The sequence below is a fragment of the Rhinolophus sinicus genome, linkage group LG05, assembly GCF_036562045.2.
Source record: "Rhinolophus sinicus isolate RSC01 linkage group LG05, ASM3656204v1, whole genome shotgun sequence".
Classification (NCBI taxonomy): Eukaryota; Metazoa; Chordata; class Mammalia; order Chiroptera; family Rhinolophidae; genus Rhinolophus; species Rhinolophus sinicus.
Window position 1 is genome coordinate 108,709,322 of NC_133755.1, and position 24,838 is coordinate 108,734,159.

Genomic DNA, 24,838 nt, shown 5'->3' on the forward strand with positions numbered 1-24,838 from the left:
ACGAGAAGGACAAGTTGTCTTTTCTATTAATTGCTGTTTTACCAGCACCTTGTACTATATCTGGAACATAACAAGTACACAATAAATATTTGAAAAATAAGTGAATATTATATTGTTAAAGATGGCTAGTCAAATTTTGCCTCTTATTATTTTCAAGGAACCATCCACTTCACTTTTATATACTGCTTTTAAATAAATAAATATCATCTAGAGAATCAGCTAAAGCTTATTAAAATTGTGCAAAATGTAAACTCTCTAAATGAGGACTGAACGTGACTTTCCATTAAAAAAAAAAAGTGTATTTTAGAATAAACTTCAGGATCCCTTTGCCTGGGACAGATGTTCTGGCAGTTACAAAGATTTGTGGTTTTATGGATGGTTCTCAATCATGCTCTAAATCAGGAGTTGGCAAACTACTGACTGTCTGTGTTTGCAAGTAAGAACTACTTTAGAGCTAGTACAAGAGGAAAGATGAGTAGTTGAGTACCCACGAGACCATATGGACCTCTAACCTAAAATACTTACAACCTACCCTTTAACAAATGTTTGCTAATCTGTTCTAGATAGTTTTACAGATAAGGGACCTACACATTCACAAAGCAAATTCACGTAACTAGATTTGGCTTTCTTTAAAAGGTCAACAGACACTAAGAAATTTATTCAGTAGCTAAAATAAGTAGCAAAACCATTAAAAAATGTCCTTTCAACAAGTATTATCTTTCATGACACATCAAGGCAGGCTAAAGGAACTGGAAATATGCCTTGACTGTAGAACATTTGCATTCTAACAACTCCTAGAACTACAAAAAGTTACTGATCAGTTTTATTCTCATCACAAATTGTATTCGATAAATGAAATTTTTCATTTATTTAAATTTCTGAGATCAAATTTTAAACAGAAACTTTAAAAAACGTATTAGCACCTCACATATTTCCTAACATAAAAAAAGAAGCAAGACTTTAACAAGAACGCCTCCCATTAAAAAGGACAAATGTTTTCCAAAGAGAAAAATCGAATGTATAAAAACTGTGCGAAACTTTATTGATATTAGTATAAAAATTTAAGGAAGAAGAATTAAAGAAGAACTCATTGATAAAGATTAAATTCAAAGATTTAAAGAAAGATGCATCAAATCTTAAAAGATACACTGACAAGGGTTTTCATCAAAGTATTGTTTTCCATTCCATAAGAATGGAAAAAAAATATCATAAATGGCCAAGTAGTCATCACTAGAAGATCAGTCAAATAAATTGTTGTATCTTAAGTGGAATGCAATACAGAATAATTGATGGATCTACATGTATTATACTGAAGAGATGCCTACAATGTCAATAAGTAGATTTTCAAGAATTACATAAAATATAATCACATTTATGTAACATTACCACATGGAGGGTATATGTGTAGAGGAGGCTGCATTCTGCATGTATTTGAGCACATAAAAAGTGTCTAGATAGAACAACATAGTCAAAAAGGTTAACTGTGGTTATTACTTTGCGGTAATATAAAATCTGGTTTGTTCTTTATTTTTAAATTTTGCTTTATTCTTTCCTAGATTTTTCTGAAGTATTATTATTATTAAAATAATGCTATTTCAATTTTCAGGGGAAAAAAAAATCAACACTTACCCCACTAAAAGCAGAAGTGCACAAATCACAGCAAATCCCAAAGTATACTTAAGTGCCGTTTTAATTTGCTAGATGTCAAGGGGGGAAAAGTATACCATTTAGTAAGAACTTTAAACTATAAAATATTCTTGCTACAGTGTAACAGTATTTTCACATCAAATGTATGTTTATATTCAACTGTATAGTTTCCCTTGTTGAAAAAAAAATCTTAAAATTTAAAGAAAAACAATGTATATGCCACATCTTAAATATCTTTGCAAACTACATTAGCTTTTAAAATCTTTTCAATGGTTAGACCTTGTGAAAAGGAGTACACTTAAAGCATAATTAATTCTCCAATGGTCATCTTTAGTAAAATTATCTTAATATTTAATAAAATATTACCCCAAACAGGGAGCAATCAGAATCTACAATGGCCCTACTCCAATTTACCAAAATGGGTTATAATTATAATAAATATTTAATATACATACATCTGTATAAGTATATATGTACTACATATGAAACATGTAATATATATAAAATATATCTAAAACATATTTAAATAGATAAAACATATATCATACAAGGACTGTTCTATGAACTTTACATATGTTAACTCATTTCATTCTCACAATAACTCTGAGGCACGTGTTCTCATCCCTGCTTTAGAGATAAAGAAGACGAAGCCCAGAGACGTTAAATAATTTGCTGAAAGTCTCTCGGGTGGTAAGTGATTAAACAAGAACCTGAAGCCAGGAACTCAGGTGTTTCAAGTCTGTGTTTTGCTTGGTGCCCACAATGTAATCCAAATATAAAGAAAAACACAAAGCGGGACATTCTAAATATGGAAAGAAAAGTTAATCTCAAAGAAAAAGTTAAGTCACTGAGAAAAAACATTATCTGTCTCTCAGTTTAATGAAATCTCTAAAAATGACCTTCCAAAAGTTAAATTCATACTTCATATTAGTTCTTGTTCGCAAAGGAGTTAAGATAGTCTTTAGGGGAAAAAAAAACCTAAAGTAAAGGTAAGGAGGATCTTCAGATCAACCGAAGTGCTAAAGAAGATGCACTTTAGAAAAGTGAATAAAGAAAGCTTATTTCTCATTCGGTTTTTAACATTAAAGTTGTAACCAGCCACTTTATCTTACATACCTTAGATTTTCAAATATAGAGTTATATAGTATCTGCAAATAGTAATTTTGACATTCTTTATAATATTTAAACATCTCATTTTTTTCTCTAACAAACTATACTGATTGCAACTCTGGGAATCATTTAAAATTTGTTGACGTACTTACTCCTGATCTCAGTGCAAATGTTTTAAGGTTTTAATTAGCATGGTTAAGCATATGCTGGCTTTTGAATCAATATATTTGTTTTTGTACTTAAATACAAAACATAAACAAAGCATAAAACAAATTTCCATAACTCAATAAAAAGACAAAAGACATTTATTATTTAAAGCTGTTTTTTTCCCTTTAAATCAAAAATAAAATGTTCAATTTTGACAAATACCTTTCCACAAATTCTTCTTCAAACTATTAAATTATTATATATTAATAGATGTGCTGATCCTAAACTAGTCATGCACTCGAGAGATAAGTCTAACTCAGTTATTCTATATTACTGTATTTTTAAGATACCCCTGCATTCGATTTACTAATATTTTAATTAATATTTTTATACCAATACTTAAGTAATACTGGTCTGCAGTTTCAGATATGCATATGTGTTACATTTACCAGGTTTTTGTATCAATGTTATCCTGGATTAGTAAGAATAGTCTGTAAGTGTTCCCTTACGCCCTAGAACAGGGATCCGCAAATTATACCTGTGGGCCACAGGTCGCCCACCTCCTATTCTATTGCATCACATCATGCTCATTAAGTCCTGTCTGGCTGTATTCACACTACAACAGCAGAGTTGAGTAGTTGAGACAGAGACTATGTGGCCCTTAAAGACTAAAATACTTACTACCTGGTCTTTTACAGAAAAGTTTACTAATCCCCGCTCTGGAATTGATCTGTCTAAAATAATAGTCACAAGTTATGTGCGGCTATTGAGCACCTGAAATCTGGCTAGTTTGAACTGAGATGGCTGTATGTGTAAAATACACTCTAAATTTAAAATAGTGTGGAAAAAAAGACTATTTCATTAATAATATGATTTGACTCTATTTTGAAATGATAATACTTGAAACATATGACATTAAATGTAACATATTAAAATAACTTCAACTATTCCTTTTTACTTATTTTAATGTGGCTACTAGAAAATTTAAAATTTCACATGTGGCTCACGTTATGCTTCTATTAGAAAACTCTGCTCGACAATAAATTCAGTCACACCATTCTTTGAAAAAGGAGGAAATAATGGTTCCCTCCTTAAAGTGAGACCTCTAAAATAAGGACACTTACAGTGCATTTACCAGTATCATCGTCATCCTTTTCTTCATAGTAGAAGTAGACAAAAGGGATCCAGAGGAACACACAGAATAATATAACAGAATATAAGGCTGTGGAAAGAAATAATAAACTGAGTTCTACTAAATATATAAACTTAATAACTATTATATGTATATTTATGAATTTTATCTATATACACGTATATAATCACATACCAAATTCACTCCCCCATCTGGTCCTTATACTGATAACTCTATGTTTACATGTAAAAACTAAATCAACCTTTGTTGACCTGTCCCAAGAAATCGGTAACACTATTAGATAGCTAACAAATCATAATTTAGGTAAACCATGCAGCAATTTTTAACAATAACAATGATAATTATGCCAATAACACTTGTGGCAGCTGACATCTGAGCTCTTGCTATGCACTCAACAACACAGTGCTAAGAACTTCTTGTGAACCATCTACCTCGTTTAAATGAACTTTAACTTTTATATTTCTTCCAACTTAAAACCCACTCCAGTTGATACAACTGTTACAGTTGCCAGTAACTCAAGTTAAAGAAACAGCTATAATTATAATGTCCTTTTGATACCAATAATTTCCCAAATCTAAGTTTAAAATATGGAGTATTATGAAAAAGGTCCTATACAAATCAAGTTACAGAAAAGGTAAGAACAATAAAATAGTAAAATCGAAGTTAATTGCTATGAATTACTATTTACCTGTTTTTAAAATAATGTTGGATTTGAGATACTTTCAACCAGTAGTAAATAAAAATATTTATTTTAATTCATATGGAACTTAAAATTTGAACAGCCAAAAATAGAGTACAGTTAACAATAAAAACAGCATAAACAACTTTCGAAGAGTTAAACCGACCTCAGAACTTTCTTTTCAAATCTTCTATGTATTTAAATTTATCTGCATACACATAAGTTCATGGAAATAATAGTAACAATACAATTATATAAAGCAATCACAGTATGATAATCATCACACTCCTTTGTAAAGCATTTGTTAATAATGTACAATAAAACCTCTATGACTTATTATATTGGAAGGAATGACTGTCTGAGTTATAGAATTTTTAAACATGATCTTAATACTTCATAGCACTACCTCATTTATCTGGAGGCCACTTATGATACGGCCCCCACTAAATCCAACATAGCTAAAAAATCTCAGCATAAAAAGAGCCCTAAATAACCAACAGAAAGGTCAGAGTTAATTTATACTGAGCAATTACAAAATGACTGTCAGCATACTAAATTTTGGCACTACAGATATTTAGTGAAATTTATGCAGTCTTTAAATGTTATGAGAAACTAATAAAGACAGTAAATCATTACGTAATGAGTATTGTGTTTCTACTACAAACCAGGGAGTATTTAGTACTAACATGTCTATTACAAACCTAAGAGCCAGGGGAAATAAACATATTAAAAAAAGTAAACAAATAAGTACATATTCTAAAAGCTTTGAAAAATTAAACATAAAAGGGACAGGACTATAAATCAGCCGTAAATACCATAACATTATTATGATTTAAATAATCAAATAATTTCTATAGAACAGGAAAAACCCTGAATTAGTATAACGAAGTTCAGTGGGCTGATAGCCACATGCCAAAAACTGCTAAATGAACAGATGCAGTAAGGTTTGGGTTCAGCCTCAGTACGTCGCTTGTGTCTACTACCTGGTTGCCTTGGCCTTTACACCAGGGGTGCCAAAAAAATGTATACACATGACTTGTATTCGTCTTTTCATATCAGTATATATTGAGTATTACACTTTTAATACAGTTTTTTCCTTTCTTAAAATGTGTATGTATATTTTTTGGCACCTTCTGTATAGCCAAAGAGCCTAATTTTTCATAAACATTCCTAGTATTCCTGGACTAGAGTGATAGATGATCTTATAATTATGTAAGTTACCATCATATTCAATTAGCAAAATAAGATAAAATAATTCCTATAACTCAATAAAATACAAATAACCTTTCTTTTAATGGACAAAAGACCAACAGATATTTCACCATAATATAAACAAAACGGCCAATAAGCACATTTTAAAAGCTGCTCAGTGTCATTAGTCATCAGGAAGATGCAAACTAAACCCACAATGAGATACTGCAGACCCTTTAGAATGGCTAAAATTAAACTGATAATACCAAATGTTGACAAGAATGTAGAACAACTGACATTCCCACACTTTGCTGGAGCGACTATAAAACGGCACGACACTGTAGAAAACTGTTTAGTAGTTTCTTACCAAGTTCAACATACACCTACCATAGGACCCAACAATTCTATTCCTCTAGCACTGAATTACAACAACAGATGCAAAGTGTTTCTGCCCAGAGAAGCCTGCCTGAGATGCAGGGTCCAGGGCTTTTATTGGGGACTGCAATACAGGCACATATGCCCAAGTGACAAGCTAGGATTACCAAAACTACAGACCTTGCCAACAAACAAAGCAAGTATTCACCATAGATCATGTTTTGCACAATCTAAGCAAGCTTCTACACATGGTTCGTATTCACTTGTATAAAACCACCTTATCAATTACTAACACAAGGAACATCCCAATGGCTGGGTTCCCAGGAGTTGGTCAAGGGTCAGCCATACAAGCAGGCCCTCCTGAAGATATGTGAGAGTTGAACATTGGGTAAGCTGCATTAACACTTTCACAAGAATGTGCACAGCAATATTATTCACAGTGACAAACACTGGAAATGATCCAAATGTCCATCAACAGATGAATGGATAAGCAAACTGAGTGTTACATTCATACAAAAGCCTATTATACAGCAATAAAAAGAGAATTTACAGATACATGAGATAAGAATGAGTCTTACAGACCTTATGCAAAATAAAACAAGCTTAGACACCAGAATACATTTTTTATGATTGTATTTAAGGAAGTTCTAAAACTAGCAAAACTATTATGACACAAGTCAAAAGAGTGGCTGGGGCCGCTGCTGACGATACAGAGACATGAGGATGTACGATAAGCAAAACTCTCGACTCTCATATGTTGCTGTTTGCCATATCCGAAAAAAGACAGTTTTTAGAAATCAACACCTAGAGGAAAGAGGTGGAGAAGGCACACTATTATGGAGAGACTGACTATATTATCCCCTCAGCAGTCTGTGACCCAAAATAGGTGTAGAACAACTGCTCTCAATCTTTGTTTCTTGACACCACGTTCTAAGCTCCTGGTTCAGTGTTACTTACTACACTGTTCTTTCTCAGTGTCCTTCATATAGATTTCTTCCTTTAACTCATAAATGTTAAACTGTAAAGACAGAATTAAATTAACATTTTTATGTGTTTCAGATCAATTCTAATGTCAAGTTGGGCTTATAGATCTGTAAATGAAAACTAAAATCGCTGCTACCACTATCATGAAACAGAGAAATTGCTTCTTTTCATGTTCTACTTTAAACTAATAGCTATTTTCAAAGGAAAATTACTCTTAACTCCAACAGTGACGACACTCTCATATCTTGACTTCTTTATAAAGTAAGCTTTTACTTGTAAATGTTTTGTTGAAAGATTGCTAGTAGCAAGTAAAAGATAAACAGACTATTGGTTTAACAGTCCCACTAACATCAAAGAAAACATATAAAGAAAATATTTTAAAACCTCAAGTCCACAGAAATTGGCAAAAATTAAACTCATAAAACAAGTTCTCTTTTAAAATAACTTACAAAGAACTAGCATAAACAAGTTAACAGAGAGCCATGGACAAAAAGGCCATGGACAAAATCTGTGGCAAAGATTGCATGACAACTCTTGTGATTTTTTTTTTTTTTAAATTACACAAAGCAACCAACCTATCTTTTAAAAACTGTTTGTCATTAAACTATAACTCCCATGAAAATTAATTTGGATAAATTAGGCTTTCGAATTTTTAGACATTCTTTATTCCTCCTAGCTACCAATGAAAACACTAAGACGAAGAGTAATTTAGTCCATATTGTGATAGTACAATTAATCATTACACAGCTTTTTGTTTTAGATGGTCAACGTATAAAGATATTTTGGAAACTCTAATAAAAGCCTTCTACAATTATCCCATTTGCTCAGCTTAAGAAATCTGGGGTAAGACTGCTAGAAACATATCCAGTACCCATTTTCCTTTCAGCTGGCATTCCCCTTTTTGTCTTTCCCTTTTCCACCTGCTTCCTGCCTGAAATGAATGTGGGACACCTTAAACCCCAGCCACCATTTTGGATTCTGTGGTAACCTTCAGATGGAAGTCATGTACTAAGGGTAGCAGGCAGAGAAGAAACAAGCATAGGACCCTCATGATGCCATGACGCTGCCACAGCAATCCCAGAGAGCCCATCTCCAAACTTATTTGAAGTGACACTGAAAAACCACTGCACTAGTTAAGCAATGTATTTCCAACCTGTTAATAGCAGCCAGGTGTAATTCCTGAAACAGAATGTGGTACAAGAAATGGAGTAGCCCACATATTCACTCCTGAGCTATCCTGAGCCCTTGGTGAGCCTGCCTGTGAGGGTAAGTATAATAGATCTCAGCTAACTTTTGCCATTGAACATGGTAGCATGTTCCACAGAAGTGCCACAGAATCCTCTGGTTTCAAGATATACTTGTCTTCACTGTGCAGCAGCAACCCTACTTCTCTTAATAATCAGCATGAATCACTCCAACTGATCTGATAACTAGTATTGCCCTGCTCATTCAATGAGGTAAGGAGACAAAAATGGTCAAGTAGAAATCTCACCTCCTAATTCAGTGAAACTACTGTTTCACCCTTGCTGGAAGTACTCCCATATGGCTATTAAAGAATTCTAAACCACCAGAGCTCAGTTGCAAGGTAAGAAGCAAAAGGTTTGTGAGTAGTTCACTAGGAATAATAGTACAAACTGCCATACTCACTAAGTTATCAGTAACACGTACAGAGTATGGGAGAAAGAGAACCATATAGTGCCCTCTGGTCCACAGCATTCTCTAAGAGAAAGTAATTCTCAATTCACTGTATGAAGCTAGCAGAGCTTTGATACTCCAACCTGACAAGAAAAAGATGAAGGAAAATTACAGACCAGTCTCACCTATGAATCAATTTTTAAAAGAATCCTAAACAAGACAGCAAATAAACTCCATCAGATTTAAAACCAAACCAAAAAAGGCACCAAGACCAATCTAGGATCTTCTGAGGAATGCAAAATTAAAGAATAATCTACCCATGTGACATATCAGTTGAATTTTGAAAACAAACAAATCTCACGATTATCTCCCCTGATAATATGTATTTAATTCAACAAACAACATCATTCTAAGGGTCATGTATACGGCTAAATCAAAATTCAGAAGATCCTACCATGTTTCCCTTTAAATAAGACTTAGCCGGACAATCAGCTCTAATGTGTCTTTTGGAGTAAAAATTAATATAAGACCTGGTATTTATTATATTATATATTACATATATAATATTATTATTTATATATCATTTATATTATAGCATTTATATTACATTATATTATATATTATACCCGGTCTTCTATTACAGTAAAATAAGACCGGGTCTTATATTAATTTTTGCTCCAAAAGATGCATTAGAGCTCTTTGTCTGGCTAGGTCTTATTTTCGGGGAAACACGGTTGTACCTCCCAGTCTCCAGAACTGTGAGAAACAAGTGTTTGTTGCTTAAGTCACCCAGTGTATGGTATAGTGTTGTAGCAGCATGAGCTAAAACACAACCAGTCTTCTGGATGTGCAGTAGTATCTCATTGGGGATTTCATTTGCATTTCCCTAATGATTAACAATGTTGAACCCCTTTTCATGTGCTTATAAGCAATTTATATATTTTTATCGGTGAAATGTCTATTCAAATATTTTGCCCATTTTTTTAAGTTGTTTGTGTAATTAAATTGTCTGTGGTTTATCTTCATTATTTAAATTGTGGTTTTTAAAGGCAAGGTTTTTCATTTTTATAAAATAGAATTCACCAGGTTTCTCATGCACAAAGCTGTTGGTATCGCATTCAAGAACTGTGTCCATGTGAACAGCATGAAGTTATGTCTTTTGACTTCTCAAAGTTTTAGTTTAGGTCTATAATTGATTTTAAGTTAATTTTTGTGTATTTTTTTTAAAATGAATTGAAGGGCTACAGCTGTTGAAAATCAACTGACCATTTAATGTAAGGGTCTGCTTTTAGTCTCTGAATTCTATGGCTCTATATACTTATATCCATCTGCAATATTACAATGCCTTGTTTGTTGTGTTTTATAGTACATTTTAAAATTCAGGATGTAATTCTGTTATTCTTTTACAAAATTGTTTTTGGCTACTCTAGATCCTTTGCATTTCTACATAAATTTTAGGGTCTGCTTGTCAATTTCTTTAAAAAAAATAAATAAAAAGGCTGTGGGTCAATTTGAAGGAACACAGCCATAATTGCCACTTTTACAATATTATGTCATCTAATTTATTAACATGAAATATCGCTTTATTTATTTATTTTGATATTCTTTAATTTCTAACAACAATTACTTGTAGTTTTCAGTGTCTTACATTTCTTTCATTAACTGTATTCTCAGGGTTTTTTTTTTTTCCTTTTGATGCTTTGTGAGTGGAATCATTTTATTCATTTCATTTGCACTGTCAGTTTCTAGTTTTCATATTAATCTTGTATCCTGTGACCCGGCTAAACTTGCTTATTGGTTCTATTTGTCTTTATATAATTCCTTGAGATTTTCTACAAATGGGATCACATGTCAGCTGAGAAAATAAGTATTAATTCTTCCTCTCCAGTTTGAATGCCTGCCTGATGCCTTCCTTCCTCCCTCCCTCCCATTCTTCCTTTTGATTTTTACACTAGTTAGAATCCCCCTTACAATGTTCAACAGCAATTTTGAACAAGACATTCTTGCCTTGTTCTTAATCTTAGAGAAAAAGTGTGCAGTCTGTCACCACTATTAGTGGTAGGTTACTCAGAGATGATCTTTCTCAGACTGAGGAATTTTCCTTCTGTAACTAGTTAGCCGAGTTTCTATTAGCAATGGATACTGGATTTTGTAAAAATAGATGGTTTTCTCATGTCTTTTGAAATGATCATGTGGTTTTTGTCCTTTATTTTATGAATATGGTATGTTACATGAATTGATATTTGGATATTAAACCAACCTTGCATGCTTAGGACGAATCTCACTTTGTAGTGGCATGGCACATAATATGTAATGCTGAATTTAGTTTCCTAAGATTTTGTTACAGATTTTGTATCTATATTCATGAGGAATATTAGCCCATAGTCTCCTTTTCTTGTAATATCTTTGTTTGACTTTGGGATCTAAGTAATAATGGCCTCCAGAAGGGATTGGAAAGTGTCTCCCCCTCTATTTGTAAAGGATTTGTATATGTAAAGGGCTTGTAAAGGATTGGTATAATTTTTTTAAATATATGATAAAATTCATCAGTGAAAAAAATCTGGATATGGGGTTTTCTTTGTGAGAATATGTTAAATAACTAATTCAATTTTTTTACTCGCTATAGGGCTATTTTTTCATGAGTAACTGTTGGTAATTTATATCTTTCTAGGAATTTGCCCACTTCATCTAACTGTCTGATTAGCTGGTATAAAATTCTTCATAATATTCCTTTATAATTCTTTTAATTTCTGTAAAGTTCGCAGTAATGTCCCCCTTTCATTCCTTATTTTGATAACTTGTATCTTCCCTCTCTCACTCCCTGTTCCCATTCTCCCCTCTCGCCCCTTGCCCTGCCTCTTTCCCCCATCTCTTCCTTCTCTTTTCTCTCTCTCCCTTTCTCCTCCTTCTCCATCTCTCTCCTCCCTCTCCTTTCTGCCCTCCTTCCTCTCCCCTCTTCTCCCTTATCTTTGTCCCTGCCCTCTCTCTCTCCCTTATTCCTTTCCCTTTCCATCAAGCTAAAGAATTAACCAACTTTATTATTTTTCAGAGAACCTACTTTTCTTTAAAATGTTTTTTTTCTCTATTGTTTTCCTGTTTTCTATTTCATTGATTTCTGCTCTAACCATTACTGTCTTTCTTCTGCTTCCTTAGAATTCATTTTGCTTTGCTTTTTCTATTTCCCTGATATAGAAGTTTAGGCACTTGAAACTTTTCTAATGGGGGAATTTAAAGCCAAAAATTATCCTCTAAGCACTACTTTAGCAGCATCTCAGAAATTTTGAGACATTGGCATTTTAATTTTTATTTAGGTCAAAACATAACCAAGCTGGAGAGGTAGGGGTAAGGAGGGAGGTAATAGACCTAGTCTAAAATACTACAAACTATCACTGTCCTTACCAGTTTTCACATATAAATACTTCTCAGGCTGTTGTATACCTTTGGTTGATTTCTAAAACACTAAGTTGTTCTTTGTGAATTTTCTTATGCTTTTGGGGAAGAGGATCTAGCAACCTTCTTACTTGGCCATGTATAAAATCACACCCTCAGATCATTCAATTTTAACAACACGGAAGTAATATTTATAAGAAGAGACATGAGAGAGCTTGTTTTCTCTCTCTTTGATCTCTGCCATGTAAAAACAGAACAAGAAGGCAGCCATCTCCAAACAGGAAACAGGTCCTCACCAGGCACCAGATCTATCAGCACCTTGCTCTTAGACTTTCCAGCCACCAGAACTGAGAGAAACTGAACAGGACAGCAGTGAGAAGTGGTCAGAGTCTGGATAAATTGTGAAAAATCAAACAAGGAAATGTTCTGCCATATTTGATACAAAATGTGAAAAAATAGACTCAAGGATCACTCTAAGGTTTTTGGCCTCAGCAACTCTATCCTTCTAGTTGCTATTTACTGAAACAAAGAAATGTATGCAGTATAACAGAATGTGGGTCAGTTGTTGAAATGTTAAATTGCAGATGTATTTAACTTCTTGGTAGAAATTGTCATCGACAATTGGCCACAGGAATATCATGCTCAAGAGAGCTCTGCACAAAGATTTGAATCCACGAGTTTGGCATAAAGATGGTATTTAGAATCAAGCAACAGTATAAGATCACCAAGGGACTAACTGAGACAGAGAATAGGTGTAAAGGTTGAAGCCTGGGGCACGTACACATTAAAGAGTCCAGGCAGAAGAGAAAGAACCAGCAAAGGTACTCAAAAAACACAACGAGTAACGTAAAAAGGAAAATAAAGAACCTGTGTCTCTCTTTCTCTCCTGGAGTGCTAAGGATATTAATTTGACAAATTAATTTACATTTATTTGACAAATTAGTCATTTGTTTGGAGACAGAATGTATAAGTCACACTAGCTATAAGTCCAAGAAAGCACTTGTTTTAATATTTCCTCTTGGAAACAAATTCTTAGGCCTCTAAATCTCAAGGAGTCATTATCTAGAGACTCTCTGGAGCAAACCTAAACAGAAACCACTTGGAAAACTCCCCTGTGATTAAGCACATTCTTTTAAAAAGGGAAAGCAGGAGATAGGATATAACTGTTATCTCATCAAAAACAACTTTTCAGACCCAAATCAAAAAACAACCCCAAAATTAGCCCCTATCTTTCTATCTTGTCTGGGAAAGCAATGAAATATATTAGAGACGTTTTCAAGACAATGGCGTCAAAAGCTGTAAATCTAATGAGATGTGAGGTCAATTCTTTCAATATTAATTTTCCCATATCATTGCACTGAGGTTTATTTCACATGCTCTCTTAGCTGATTTGAAATTAAAATAGCTGATAACACCTATTTAGCACTAACCACGTCTCGCACTCTTAATACGGTGAAGTAGGTACGACTACTCTATTGCCATTTCACAGGTGGAGAAATCATAGAAAAGATAAGTGACTTCAAGGTCCAATGGTACTCTTCTCAAATTAGACACTAGAAGGTTGTAAACTTTAAGTTCAAAATACAAAGTAAAGACTTCAGGTATACTTTTTCAGCAATTAGCCAATAGGGAGTGAGGAGAAACTTCCTAAAGACTCTTTTAGGTGCTCTAAAAGGCCAGCATAAAAATAAATTTGCACATACTTTGACACACTTCTATTTTCACTCTAGAATTCCTTCATAGAAAAAAGTAAAAATTATTAAACACATAATAATCTGAGATTGTTTGAATAAGAGCATCCATACAATGGAAAACAATGCAGTAAAGCTTTTTCTTTTTTTTTTTACTGTACATGTACAAGATCCTCATAGCAGCAGTATTTGAAATTGCGAAAAACTGAACAACCCAACTGATCATCAATATTAGAATGGATAAACAAACTATGCTATGTTAGTACAATGGAATATTATACAGCAATGAGAATCAACATTGTACTGTTACCTGCAACAATACTAAAGAAGCCAAACAGAAAACCATACATACTATATGATTCAATTTATATCTACACAAAAAAATAGCAGCCTGAAAACTGATGTCAAGAGGAGAAAGAGTGTCCCGGAGAAGGTGACAGGACAACTGCAGAGGGCTGAATGCAACAGCCTTAAATAATTTCTGCTTATGGTTTGGGCTGTCCCCATTTCTACAACCCCTGCATTCAAGAAAAGTCAAAATAAGAAGTTAGGAAAAAATATTAGGTAAAAGAAAAATTCACTTAAAATAAATTAAAGAAAAGTAGATGACCAAAGAACTAAAACTAAAAATGTTGAGAATGGTTAGAAAAAACATTAGACTGAAGTAAACACTTATAATAAATTACAATAAATAAAAGGGAAGAATTAAGGCAAAAATAATTTTGAAACGAAAATAGAATTCAGATAAAAGGTTAAACATATATAAAAGACAAGAGCTAGCATAAGAGGCTCAAACATGAGATTAAAACAGAACTGAAAATGAAAGTCAGACAAAAGCAGTTTTTTACAAGAAAATATCAGAGAAGTTTGAAGACACAGATGAAGAAATAAATACAAATATTCAAAAGGAAAAAAGGAATGAGTCCTTAATGTTTCGGGAGTGGGAACAATATCCTCAAATGAGGGAGTCTCCTTCTGAGAACAGTGTCCCCATGAGTATAGGAAAAAGGGACAGAAATAAACAACTTTACCCTCTCTTCCTTCATTCAGCAAGTTCCAGGAAACTATCTCCTTTGCAGGCAGCTTCAGATAACTGAGGACTGTTAAGCAATCAACAGCTGGCACGTATCCAGTGGGTACAAGCAGCCATCTGCCTAATTTCTGAGAACTTTCCAGAAAACAGCACCCAAAATTTCATTATTGAAACATAAGGTTCTCAAAAATGTAGCTTCCAGAACTTAGGATTAACAGAGACCCTTTCAGCATATCCACGACATGAAAATTATTTTCATACTAATATTAAGACATTGTTTGCCCTTCCACTAGCAGTTATTGTATTCTTCACCACCATGCACTCACCAACGGGGGCAGTTTGATTCAGGGTTTTAATATTTTGTGTGAAGGAAAGTACATATAAAGCATATTTCTGAGAAGCATTTCTGCTATTTCAGTTGTGAGCTATACTAGTCACTTTTGCCCCCAAAGAACTCCATTTTTACTTGAAAAAACAACTGAGAGACTAGCAATGGTTCCCGGACTTGAGTGTTAGGCAGACTTTCTCAAAAATGAATAAAGTGAGCCTTCAAAGAAAGTGAGTATTTTTTGCCACTGATAAAACTTGAACTTTCAAGAAAAAATTAGAATTTTTGGAAAACTTGAATCCACCAAATTTAGAGCCTTACATCTTTCCAATATACAACATTTTCCTGATGAGAACAGTGGTGATATTAACAGGATGCCAAAGGAAATCAGAAGCTCTCAGGATGTAATCTAGTATTAGTATTAAAGGTTCCCAGATGATTTCTGAAGCGGCCTTGGGGTTCAGCGCTGCTAAGCATCCCCATAGATAACATCCTCAGAATTATTTATCAAAAGGCAGCTCATTAAACGGCAAGCAGCTCCAGCTTAGGAAATAACATCCAAGTTGGACTATGTCACTTGTTAATGAGGTGATCTTTAACATCTCTTAAGTATCAATATCCTCATCTGCAAAATGTAAGAAAATACATCCAAAAACTGACACTAATGAAAATTAAACAAAATGTTCAATCTGAGAGTCTTGCACAGTGCCTGGCAAGGTTAGACAATGCCAATGTGTTGGTGTATTAGGAGAGATTAGATGAACCATAGCATCTCACAGAGGGGATGGATTAAAACCGGATTTTACATTGTTTGAATTTTGTGTAGTCCTCAGGATCCAGGAGAAAACGTCTAATAAGTAGTCAGATAGTAACTAGCATTGCTGGAGAAACAGCTGAGCTTCACAATAGTGGCTGTCTTAGAAGCTAAACAATCCTTGCAGGCTCCTAGCTGTAGGCCACCATCTGAGTCAAAGTCAAAAGCCTATTAGCAATGGCGAAAATAAATACGACCAATTTTATAACAACCATCAATATTATCAAATTAAATCTTCTTGCTTTGGTTCCATGGTCATCAAGAAATCTATTCATAATTTGGCTTATGCAAATTTCTTCCCTAGCTCAATGTCTGAACTATCCCATCACAAGGTGTTATATCTCCTACTACAACCAAAGTTCTACAGGGAATCAAACCCGAAATCCCTAAGTCATCTACTGTTTATAATGATTAACTCAGCTCCCATGCATTTAAAACAATACTGGGGACACACTATCCTGGAACAATTGAGAAAGAGACTCACTAAAATCATTTCCTGTAGGGTTAATTCTCTTCAGGAAACCAATTGAAAAGGCTGCATGAATTAACATTCCAGCTTAGAAGTCTTTGTAACCTTGGTTATAATAGATTAATCCACTAGCCTCTAGGTTCAATAATAAGATATGCTCTATGGACCTGGACTGCACTAACGTAAAATTTGACTTATCTTGTCACATGTCCTACAGCATAAATACACTTTAATGTCACATAGGAGACAAGCCCCTTACCCCAAAATTGTTTTTGAAGACATGATTTATATCCTTCCAATAAATTTATATTGAAAGCACAACATTCTACTTAATACAGCACTATTTCAAAAGTTTTAACCTAACTGGTCAAATTTAAATTTTATAATATATATTTAATTTATTCATCAGAAACAAACATCCTGTATTAAAATACCATAAAAACATTTCTAAAACCTACACCAAAGGGATAGAATTTCATGGGTCCCACAGATTTTAGATCAAGAGAAAAGGCAAAGGTTTAGAGCCAAAAAAATCCAATAAAACCCTTTAAGAATTATCCCATCAATAGAAATTTCTGCAGGCGCTTTTTCACTTTTCAATTTAGTGTCCTAAAATCTCATTCAACATCTTGATTTAATGCGGGGGTGGGGTTGGGGGGTGGGGGGTGGGAATGACAGCCATTTCCTAACACATTTTAATAAAAACTCAAGTCTTATGTTTATTCAAAGAAAAAATTTTGGAAACATTTCGGTGGTTATTATAAAGCTTTTATAATCCAACATTAGGGAAGGAAAAGGAAGGGAAGGAGTGAAGGACCAATCAACCATAATCCCCTGAATTAAACTAACTATAAAGTACAGTAAACTTGATGTTACATACTCCCCAGAGGGAACATTCTACATGTCAAAACTCAGAAAAAATTTCTAGGAATCTGAGATTTTTTTTTTGAATCAAGAGTACAAATGGGAAATTGGTAAGGATAACAAAGGAAGAGACCTGAGATTTAAAGTAACTTGATTGACTCTACAAAGAAGTGCTACAAGTGAACCTAAATGAAGCAAAGTAGGTAAAAGAAATTTCAGGATTATGAGAATGAATGCTATGTTACTTATTTCTGATGTTGAACAGTAATCTCAAATGAGATATCAAAATTAAAAATTTTGATGTAGCTTTATTCCACATTTTGATTAGCAGCCCAGATAGGAAATGAAACTGAAAGATACTTACTATAGTAACCATATAATACAGTGTCCTCAATCTGTCTGCTGACATTAGCATTAGCCCAGTCCTAGAACAAAAAGCAAACAATAGAAAATTAGTAAAACATTAATTTGTTTAACGATTATAATTAAGTGTTAATATGACTGAATATCACTTATAAATTCATCAACTCAACCAGGTCTATGCCTTCAGGAAGTGACAGACAAGTAAACACACAAAATTCAACAGGCAAATGCTGAGATAAGATGATAACATAATTGTGGGGAAACGCGTATAAACAGGAGGCACCTAACTCAGATTTGAGATCAGGGATTGCTTCCCAAAACAACTGTAAACATGAAACCTAAAGGAAGACAGGTTGTTCTCAGGAAAAAAGCGAAAAAAAATAGTAGGAAGGAGGGAAGAAAGGAACATACATGGAGAGTTTGAAAAATTGCAAAACACTGAACAGATCACTAGAACTTTTGGGGAAGGTAAGAGAAAGCAGGGGAGTGAGGGAGGGGAAGGACATAGGTTTGGGGGACATGCTAAGTATTTTGGACTTTCTCCTAAGGGCACTGGAAAACAGCTATGACTTTTTATGCAGAGTAACAAATAATGATTTGTATTCTAGAAAGAAGATATTTGAGCACAATACATATTTTTTAAAAAATACCTAAAAGAACAATCATGTAAGTTCCTTTTAATTCATTTCACACAGTGTTCTTCAAATTAGTTTAAATTGAGCTATTTAACTTAGAAAATTCATTCAAATTAATCTTTTCAAATAAAAAAAAAATCCGTACATTAATGAATCAGAATTGAGGTATAATGGCAAGTCTTCTGAATATCTTCAATTTTATGTATATAAAAAATTAAACCTGGAGAGTCTAAGTGACTTGGTCACTGCTATTAAGTAGCAAGACTCAAATCGGTATCTAGGTCAATTTTTTTCTATATATTTTAAGAGCTCAAGTCAGTATCAACAACCCACTACAAGCACTCTTAAGGAAGGGTATCAATATTTAATTCTAAAATAATTAAATTTTTTTTTTACTGATAAACACCTGAAAGAACAAAAAATGTAGAAAATACACATTTAGCACTACCAATACAAAACCATGACACACAACGCATAATAAAAGATAGGATTTTTCCAGTAGCAATTAAGACTATAAAAAACTTAATAAGCTAAATAAAAATTTATGTTAACAATATAAAGAAAACTAGCAATTATGGACTACAAAAAAGATCAAAATAAATAGAAAGTCACATGTTCCCATGTAAAAAGATTGTAAATACCAAATCCCTCCTAATTAGTCTATAAAAACTATAACATTGCCCCAAAAAATCCAATATACTAGGGGATATTTTGACATGCTGATTCTGAAAATCATCTGAAAAACACAAGCAAGGGCTAGGAAATTTTCTGAATAAGACCAACAATGAGGAATTTACTCAATTACTAAACTTTATTAAGAAAACATAAAAATCTATTACTATAGTAAACTTTCATTTACTTAAGTGACAAAAATTTAACTATGAATAATATCCAGTAGTGGCAAATGTGGAGGAAAAGCCATCTACTACACAGTGACAGTAAGAAAGAGAGTCTATGACCTAGACCTTCTGGGATGGAATCTACCCTAGCAACAAGCAGCCCAAACAGAAGGAGGAGCTGCACCCATCACAGTCACATACTCATGGGACCCCGGGACCCAAAATTTCCAGGTGTTCAGCAACTGGGGGGGTCCTGTGCCCATGAACAGCTTGTATCTGAGCTCACACTACTTGGCACCCAGGTCCACAGTGTTTATCTACCTGCAAGGCCACTCTTCTGCTTGCGCTGTAAGAAGAGAGAACAAAAGGAGGTAGAGGTACCTCTGCTGAAAAGCTCACCTCTTTGCAGAATGTCAAACATATAAGAGCTTGTGTACTTACTGATCCTTATCCCCATAGATTCCAACCTACACCAAGTAATGTTTATTGATTTTTTTACCCAAAATCCCTACACCCAAAACTATTCAGGGTAACATTGTTTAAAATATTTTTTAAAAATAAAATAACCACAACGGAAGAAAAAACTGAAGACAATCTAAATGCCTGGAAAGAAACAGTGAAATTCATAACATGTATACCATACAGACATTAAAAACAGTGAAATCTATATAAACTGGCATAGATGGATATACATGAAGCACTTTTGAGTAGGGGGAAACAGAACAAGTTGAAACCAATAGTTTTAATACATGCAGTCTTTATCTAAAATATGTACTGGAAGAAACACCCATATGTATACAGAAAAATGGAAAGAAAGTGTAAATATTAATAGTACCACATGGGAATGGAAAAACACTGCGGAGAATTCTATGCAATGATTAGAAATTTTTTCATGGATGACTCAAGTACCCAAATGAATACGTACATGATCAAAGCTTCAGCTCCTAAAAGCTGTATTTCTTTAGTGATTGTTTATACATCTAACAGAAATTTAAAAATATTTTTGAAACTTGAACATTTTTTGAAATAGGATAATTACATCGATCCCTATGCAAGCTCCTTACCAATTTCCAAGACAACTCCATGAGGTATTTATTATTGTACCCATTGAGAATCTGTTAAAAGTTAAACTTTGAACAAGACCCCAACCTCAGGGGAAAAAAAAACTTAAATATAGAAAGTCTGAAGGTAACTTAAAGCCAAAGATTCACTGAAATTTGGTATGTTTTACTCTGCAGGGTTCTTCTGTTTAAATAAATCTTGTGGCAATAAGAGAGTATTACTGTTACTATTTTAAACCTAAAAATATGTATAAAATATACAACATCACTCAAGTACTATTAGTGTATTTGGCTTTTATACACTGTCTTGCCTCCAAAGTATCTGATATACTGTCAAAAGAGGTTTATGAAACCTTCTGTCTTCTACATTTTGAGAACCACTATGCCCTTGATATATTTTATAAACTACTGCCTCCCACAGTAGAGACCAAAAGGAACTTCAATCATTTAAGACCCAAAGGCATGCGAGACAATCAAGAACTAATACTAAATGGAGGATATTAGAGAACATTTCAGAAGAAAGGAAAAGGATATAAATTCCATAGAACAAAGATGTCATTAGTCACAAAATAAAATTCTCTTCCCCATTCGTCAAGATGACTTTTTGAAACACCCAGCCCAACCCAAAACTACTGTTGACTATCTTCAATTTTACCTGATAACCTGTCTTAGACCAGTGTTCTTACTCGGGGGTGATTTTGTCCCCCATGGGACATTTGGCAATGTCTGGAGACACGGGGTGCGAGGGAGATCAGGATGCTACTAGCGTCTAGTGGGTAGAGACAAGGGTCTGCTAAACATCTACACTGCACAGGACAGTCCCCCACAACAAAGGATTATCTAGCACAAAATGTCAATGGTTGAAAAACACTGACTTAAAGGTATCTAAAATAATTTGAAGCCAAAAGATGAGCTCACTCAATTTACTAATCTAAAATCTAGAGTCTAGATTCCATCTGTATTCAAATGTTAGTTCTTCCTTCTGCTAAGTGCCCACACTATTTACAGCCAACCCTTTCCCTGTGAGACTCCCCCACCCCCCAAATCCCTTAGCCTTCTCAAGGACATTGAACCTGCAATAATAACCTCTCTCCCCTCTCAAAAATTCCTCTGACTCTAAGGAATGCTTAAGTACACAAACTCCAGTAATTTCCATTAAACAACAAAGGGATCCACAAACAACCACCACAAATAAAAGCAACTCCTGCACCTGGAAGAGAACTCTCACTGAAAAACTGTCAGCATTCCCTATCACTACTTCCTCACCTCACTGTTAACATTTAACCCACTCCAACCTGACCCACCGCACTGCCCCCACTGAAATTACTCTCCATGGTCTTCGGTTACCACCAACCAAAGCCGATACTCACTTTCCTACCTCTCTCACTACACCTCTCAACATCATTGGAAAAAGCTATCATTCTCTCTTCCTGAAACACATTCTTCTCCAGATTTTCATAAGCCTCCCTCTTCTGTTTTTCTTCCTACCTCTCAGGAGAGGCCCCTTCACTGGCCTCTACATGATGGAGCACCCTAATCCTGCTCCATTGCCAACCCTTCTCCGACTACTCAGTCTCCCAAGCTACTAGTCAGCCCATAGCTCTACATACCATCCATATGCTGAGGACTTCCAAATACTTCACCCCAACCCTGAAGCTTCAACTCCCCACTTGACACCTCCACTTGAATATATACAATAGGCACTTAGAAGGGAACTTATCCAAAATACAGCTCTTGCTTCTACATTCTCTCACCCGCCCATGTGCATACATATGCTCTATTATTCTTCTAGGCTATTTGTCTAAGGGGTACATCAATGCTCCAATTTTGTTTTCCCTTCGCAGTCCCACATCTAATCCATCAGCAAATACAAGCAACTCTATCTCTAAAATACATACCAATTTTGTACTCATTGTTCTCTACTAGCATGACTCTAATCCAATTCACCTTTCTGTTTTACCTTCATTAACTTCACATTGCAGTTAGAAGAAAATGTAAACTCATTAACATGACTTAATAGTCATAAACAATCTGGTCCCCACCTTCCTCTTGATCTCAGCTAGTATCAAAGCACAAGGCCAAACACGGCCCCACAGCCAATAGGCCAAACTCATCCCTGTGCCTCTCTATCTGCTGCTCCTTTCTCCCTAAAGGCTCTCCCTCCCACTCTTCACCCACTGGCTCCTCCTCATTCAGGTCTCAAGTAACCTCAGCAATCTGGCCTTCCAATCCTCCTATCTAAATTACCCACAACTAATTACACTCTTACATCAATCTATTTCCTCATAGAATTTATCACTGTGAAGTTAGCTTGTTTTGTTGTTTACTGTTGTTCTGGTTTTACAGAATGGAAGCTCCATGAGAACAGCAGCCTCATTTGTTTTAATAGATTATCTCCAGCACCTACATTTGTCAGATACATATTACGAGCTTAATAAATATTAAGCAAATGAATATATTTTTAAGGTGCAATGAAAAATACAAAGTTCTAAGATACAATTATCACCATTTGAGAGTACAACTGAACCAGTAGCACAAAGTTCAATGCTGACGTCTAGTAACAGGCCATAAAGAGATTCATCATTGTTGGGGGTAAAAAAGATATGAACATTTTAGCAATCAAAACATTAAATATTTTGATGCCATATCTTAACTACTAATTTTATTTTAATTTTACACATTGTATAAAATAAAGAATATTTGTTCAGGTGACAATTTGATTTTCTCTGATTAGTACACTGTATATATATCACTATATATATCACTAAGTTACTGACCAACTATACAAGACATTGTGATAGAATACTTCTAGCTATTCTTTAAAGTTGTTTTTTTTCCTATAAAATTAATTATTTAGTACACAAAAAAGAACTAGAAACAAAGAAATTGTCTTTGTATGGAAAAAATATATACATAGTGCCATAGGTTGAAAGACAGTCAAAGGAAACAGTTCAAACAACATTACAACATAATGCTGCCAAAAGAAGGCAGAGATGGCTAGGAAGATAACTAAGACAAAATGGAGAAAACACTGTTGACTGCCTGCTGACAGGAAAGCCTGGGCACCCTCAGTCCCTCAGCCAAACATTAGCCATCATTGATATATGGAGTTTTCAAATAATTATACCTTATAAGCAAGTCCTTAGTCAGTCTGGAAGCTTCAATATACATGGTGAATGGAGAAAGTTAGAAAATACATACACTCATTTAGGATTAAGAAATACGCATTGTAAAAATTAGGATACAACATAATTCATCATGGAAAACGACATCAATTTGTACATTTATTCTAAAGGTGAGACACATTAAAGACACCGTGGCATACTTTTTACTCTAACATGGTTACATTTATAATTGTGGCATAAAGTCTGAAAAACTAATTCTTAAATACTTGTATTTGTCTTTCATTAAGTACCTCAAGTGAATTCATCAATAACTTTTTGGAGAAAATAACGTTCTATAGTTCATTGGGAAAAAGTTCTTCAAAAATCTTTCCAGTTCTATTTTTGAGCATTAGTATAGTATAGGCCAGCTTCAAATGACTACTCTTTTGAATTTCACTAGCCCCACGTTCCGCCCCCCCAAAAAAAAATCAAAGAGAAAGGGAAACACAGGGTGTCTTAAATATCAAAAAGAAAGCTACCAAAGTATTAGGGGAAAGAGCCAGACTACAACTCAGGCCTTGTAATTCCCAGTCTAGTGGTCTTTTCACTGTATCATACTGACTCAAAGACTCAATATGAAATACAGATTAAGATTCTGATCTGCCACTAACAAAAGCCCTTCTAAATTATTTATTTCGTGCATTAATGCAAGTCAAGTCAAATAAATCTCAAGCTATGAGAGGCACAAAAATAAAACCTACAATTACTTAATATAATTTTCAGATTAACAAAAGGCATTCTTCACATTTGGTGGGTTGTCAAATTAATCGTCTTATGTCAGTTACAGTCTGTTTCTACTCTTCATGTTAGTTGTCACATTCTCAGTCCCTATGCTGCATTTCCATTCTCATTTATTCCCTGAGACAACAATAAAACACAATATATGCTGGATTGCTTAAACACTTAATTACCAAGAATTTTAAAGGAATAACATCAGATAGTATGATAACAGTTACCTTAAAAGTACCATTTTGATTTTTCATGTAAGAAACCAAAAATATATCCACTGGTAGAAGTGCTGATGTGATAAGTGCAATTGCCAGAGAAAAAATTGCTGTTATAGTGGAGACAACTTCACTTTCCCGCTGACTTTGGTATTTACGAACATATATCCAGCAGAATGCCAAAATAGCCTGAAATAGAACAAAAAGAAATGTTTTGTTATTGCCCTATGTATTCTCTAAAACTGATTTTAGCATGTGTTTGAAAATTTCCAATGGGAAACTCTGTGTCAAGTAAAGGTTCTTTTAGATGTGTACAGTAGGT

General features: G+C 34.2%; 1 protein-coding gene across 1 annotated transcript in view; it reads right to left on the bottom strand.

Moving 5' to 3' along the window:
• Positions 1–24,838, bottom strand: part of LMBRD1 (LMBR1 domain containing 1) — a 91,341-nt gene that overhangs the window by 60,730 nt on the left and 5,773 nt on the right. The window contains exons 2-5 of the mRNA XM_019749339.2: positions 24,529–24,705; positions 17,875–17,935; positions 4,029–4,126; positions 1,630–1,697 (exon numbers count right to left, since the gene is read on the bottom strand). Coding sequence (XP_019604898.1) covers positions 1,630–1,697; positions 4,029–4,126; positions 17,875–17,935; positions 24,529–24,705 — 404 coding nt within the window. The remainder of the gene's footprint in view (positions 1–1,629; positions 1,698–4,028; positions 4,127–17,874; positions 17,936–24,528; positions 24,706–24,838) is intronic.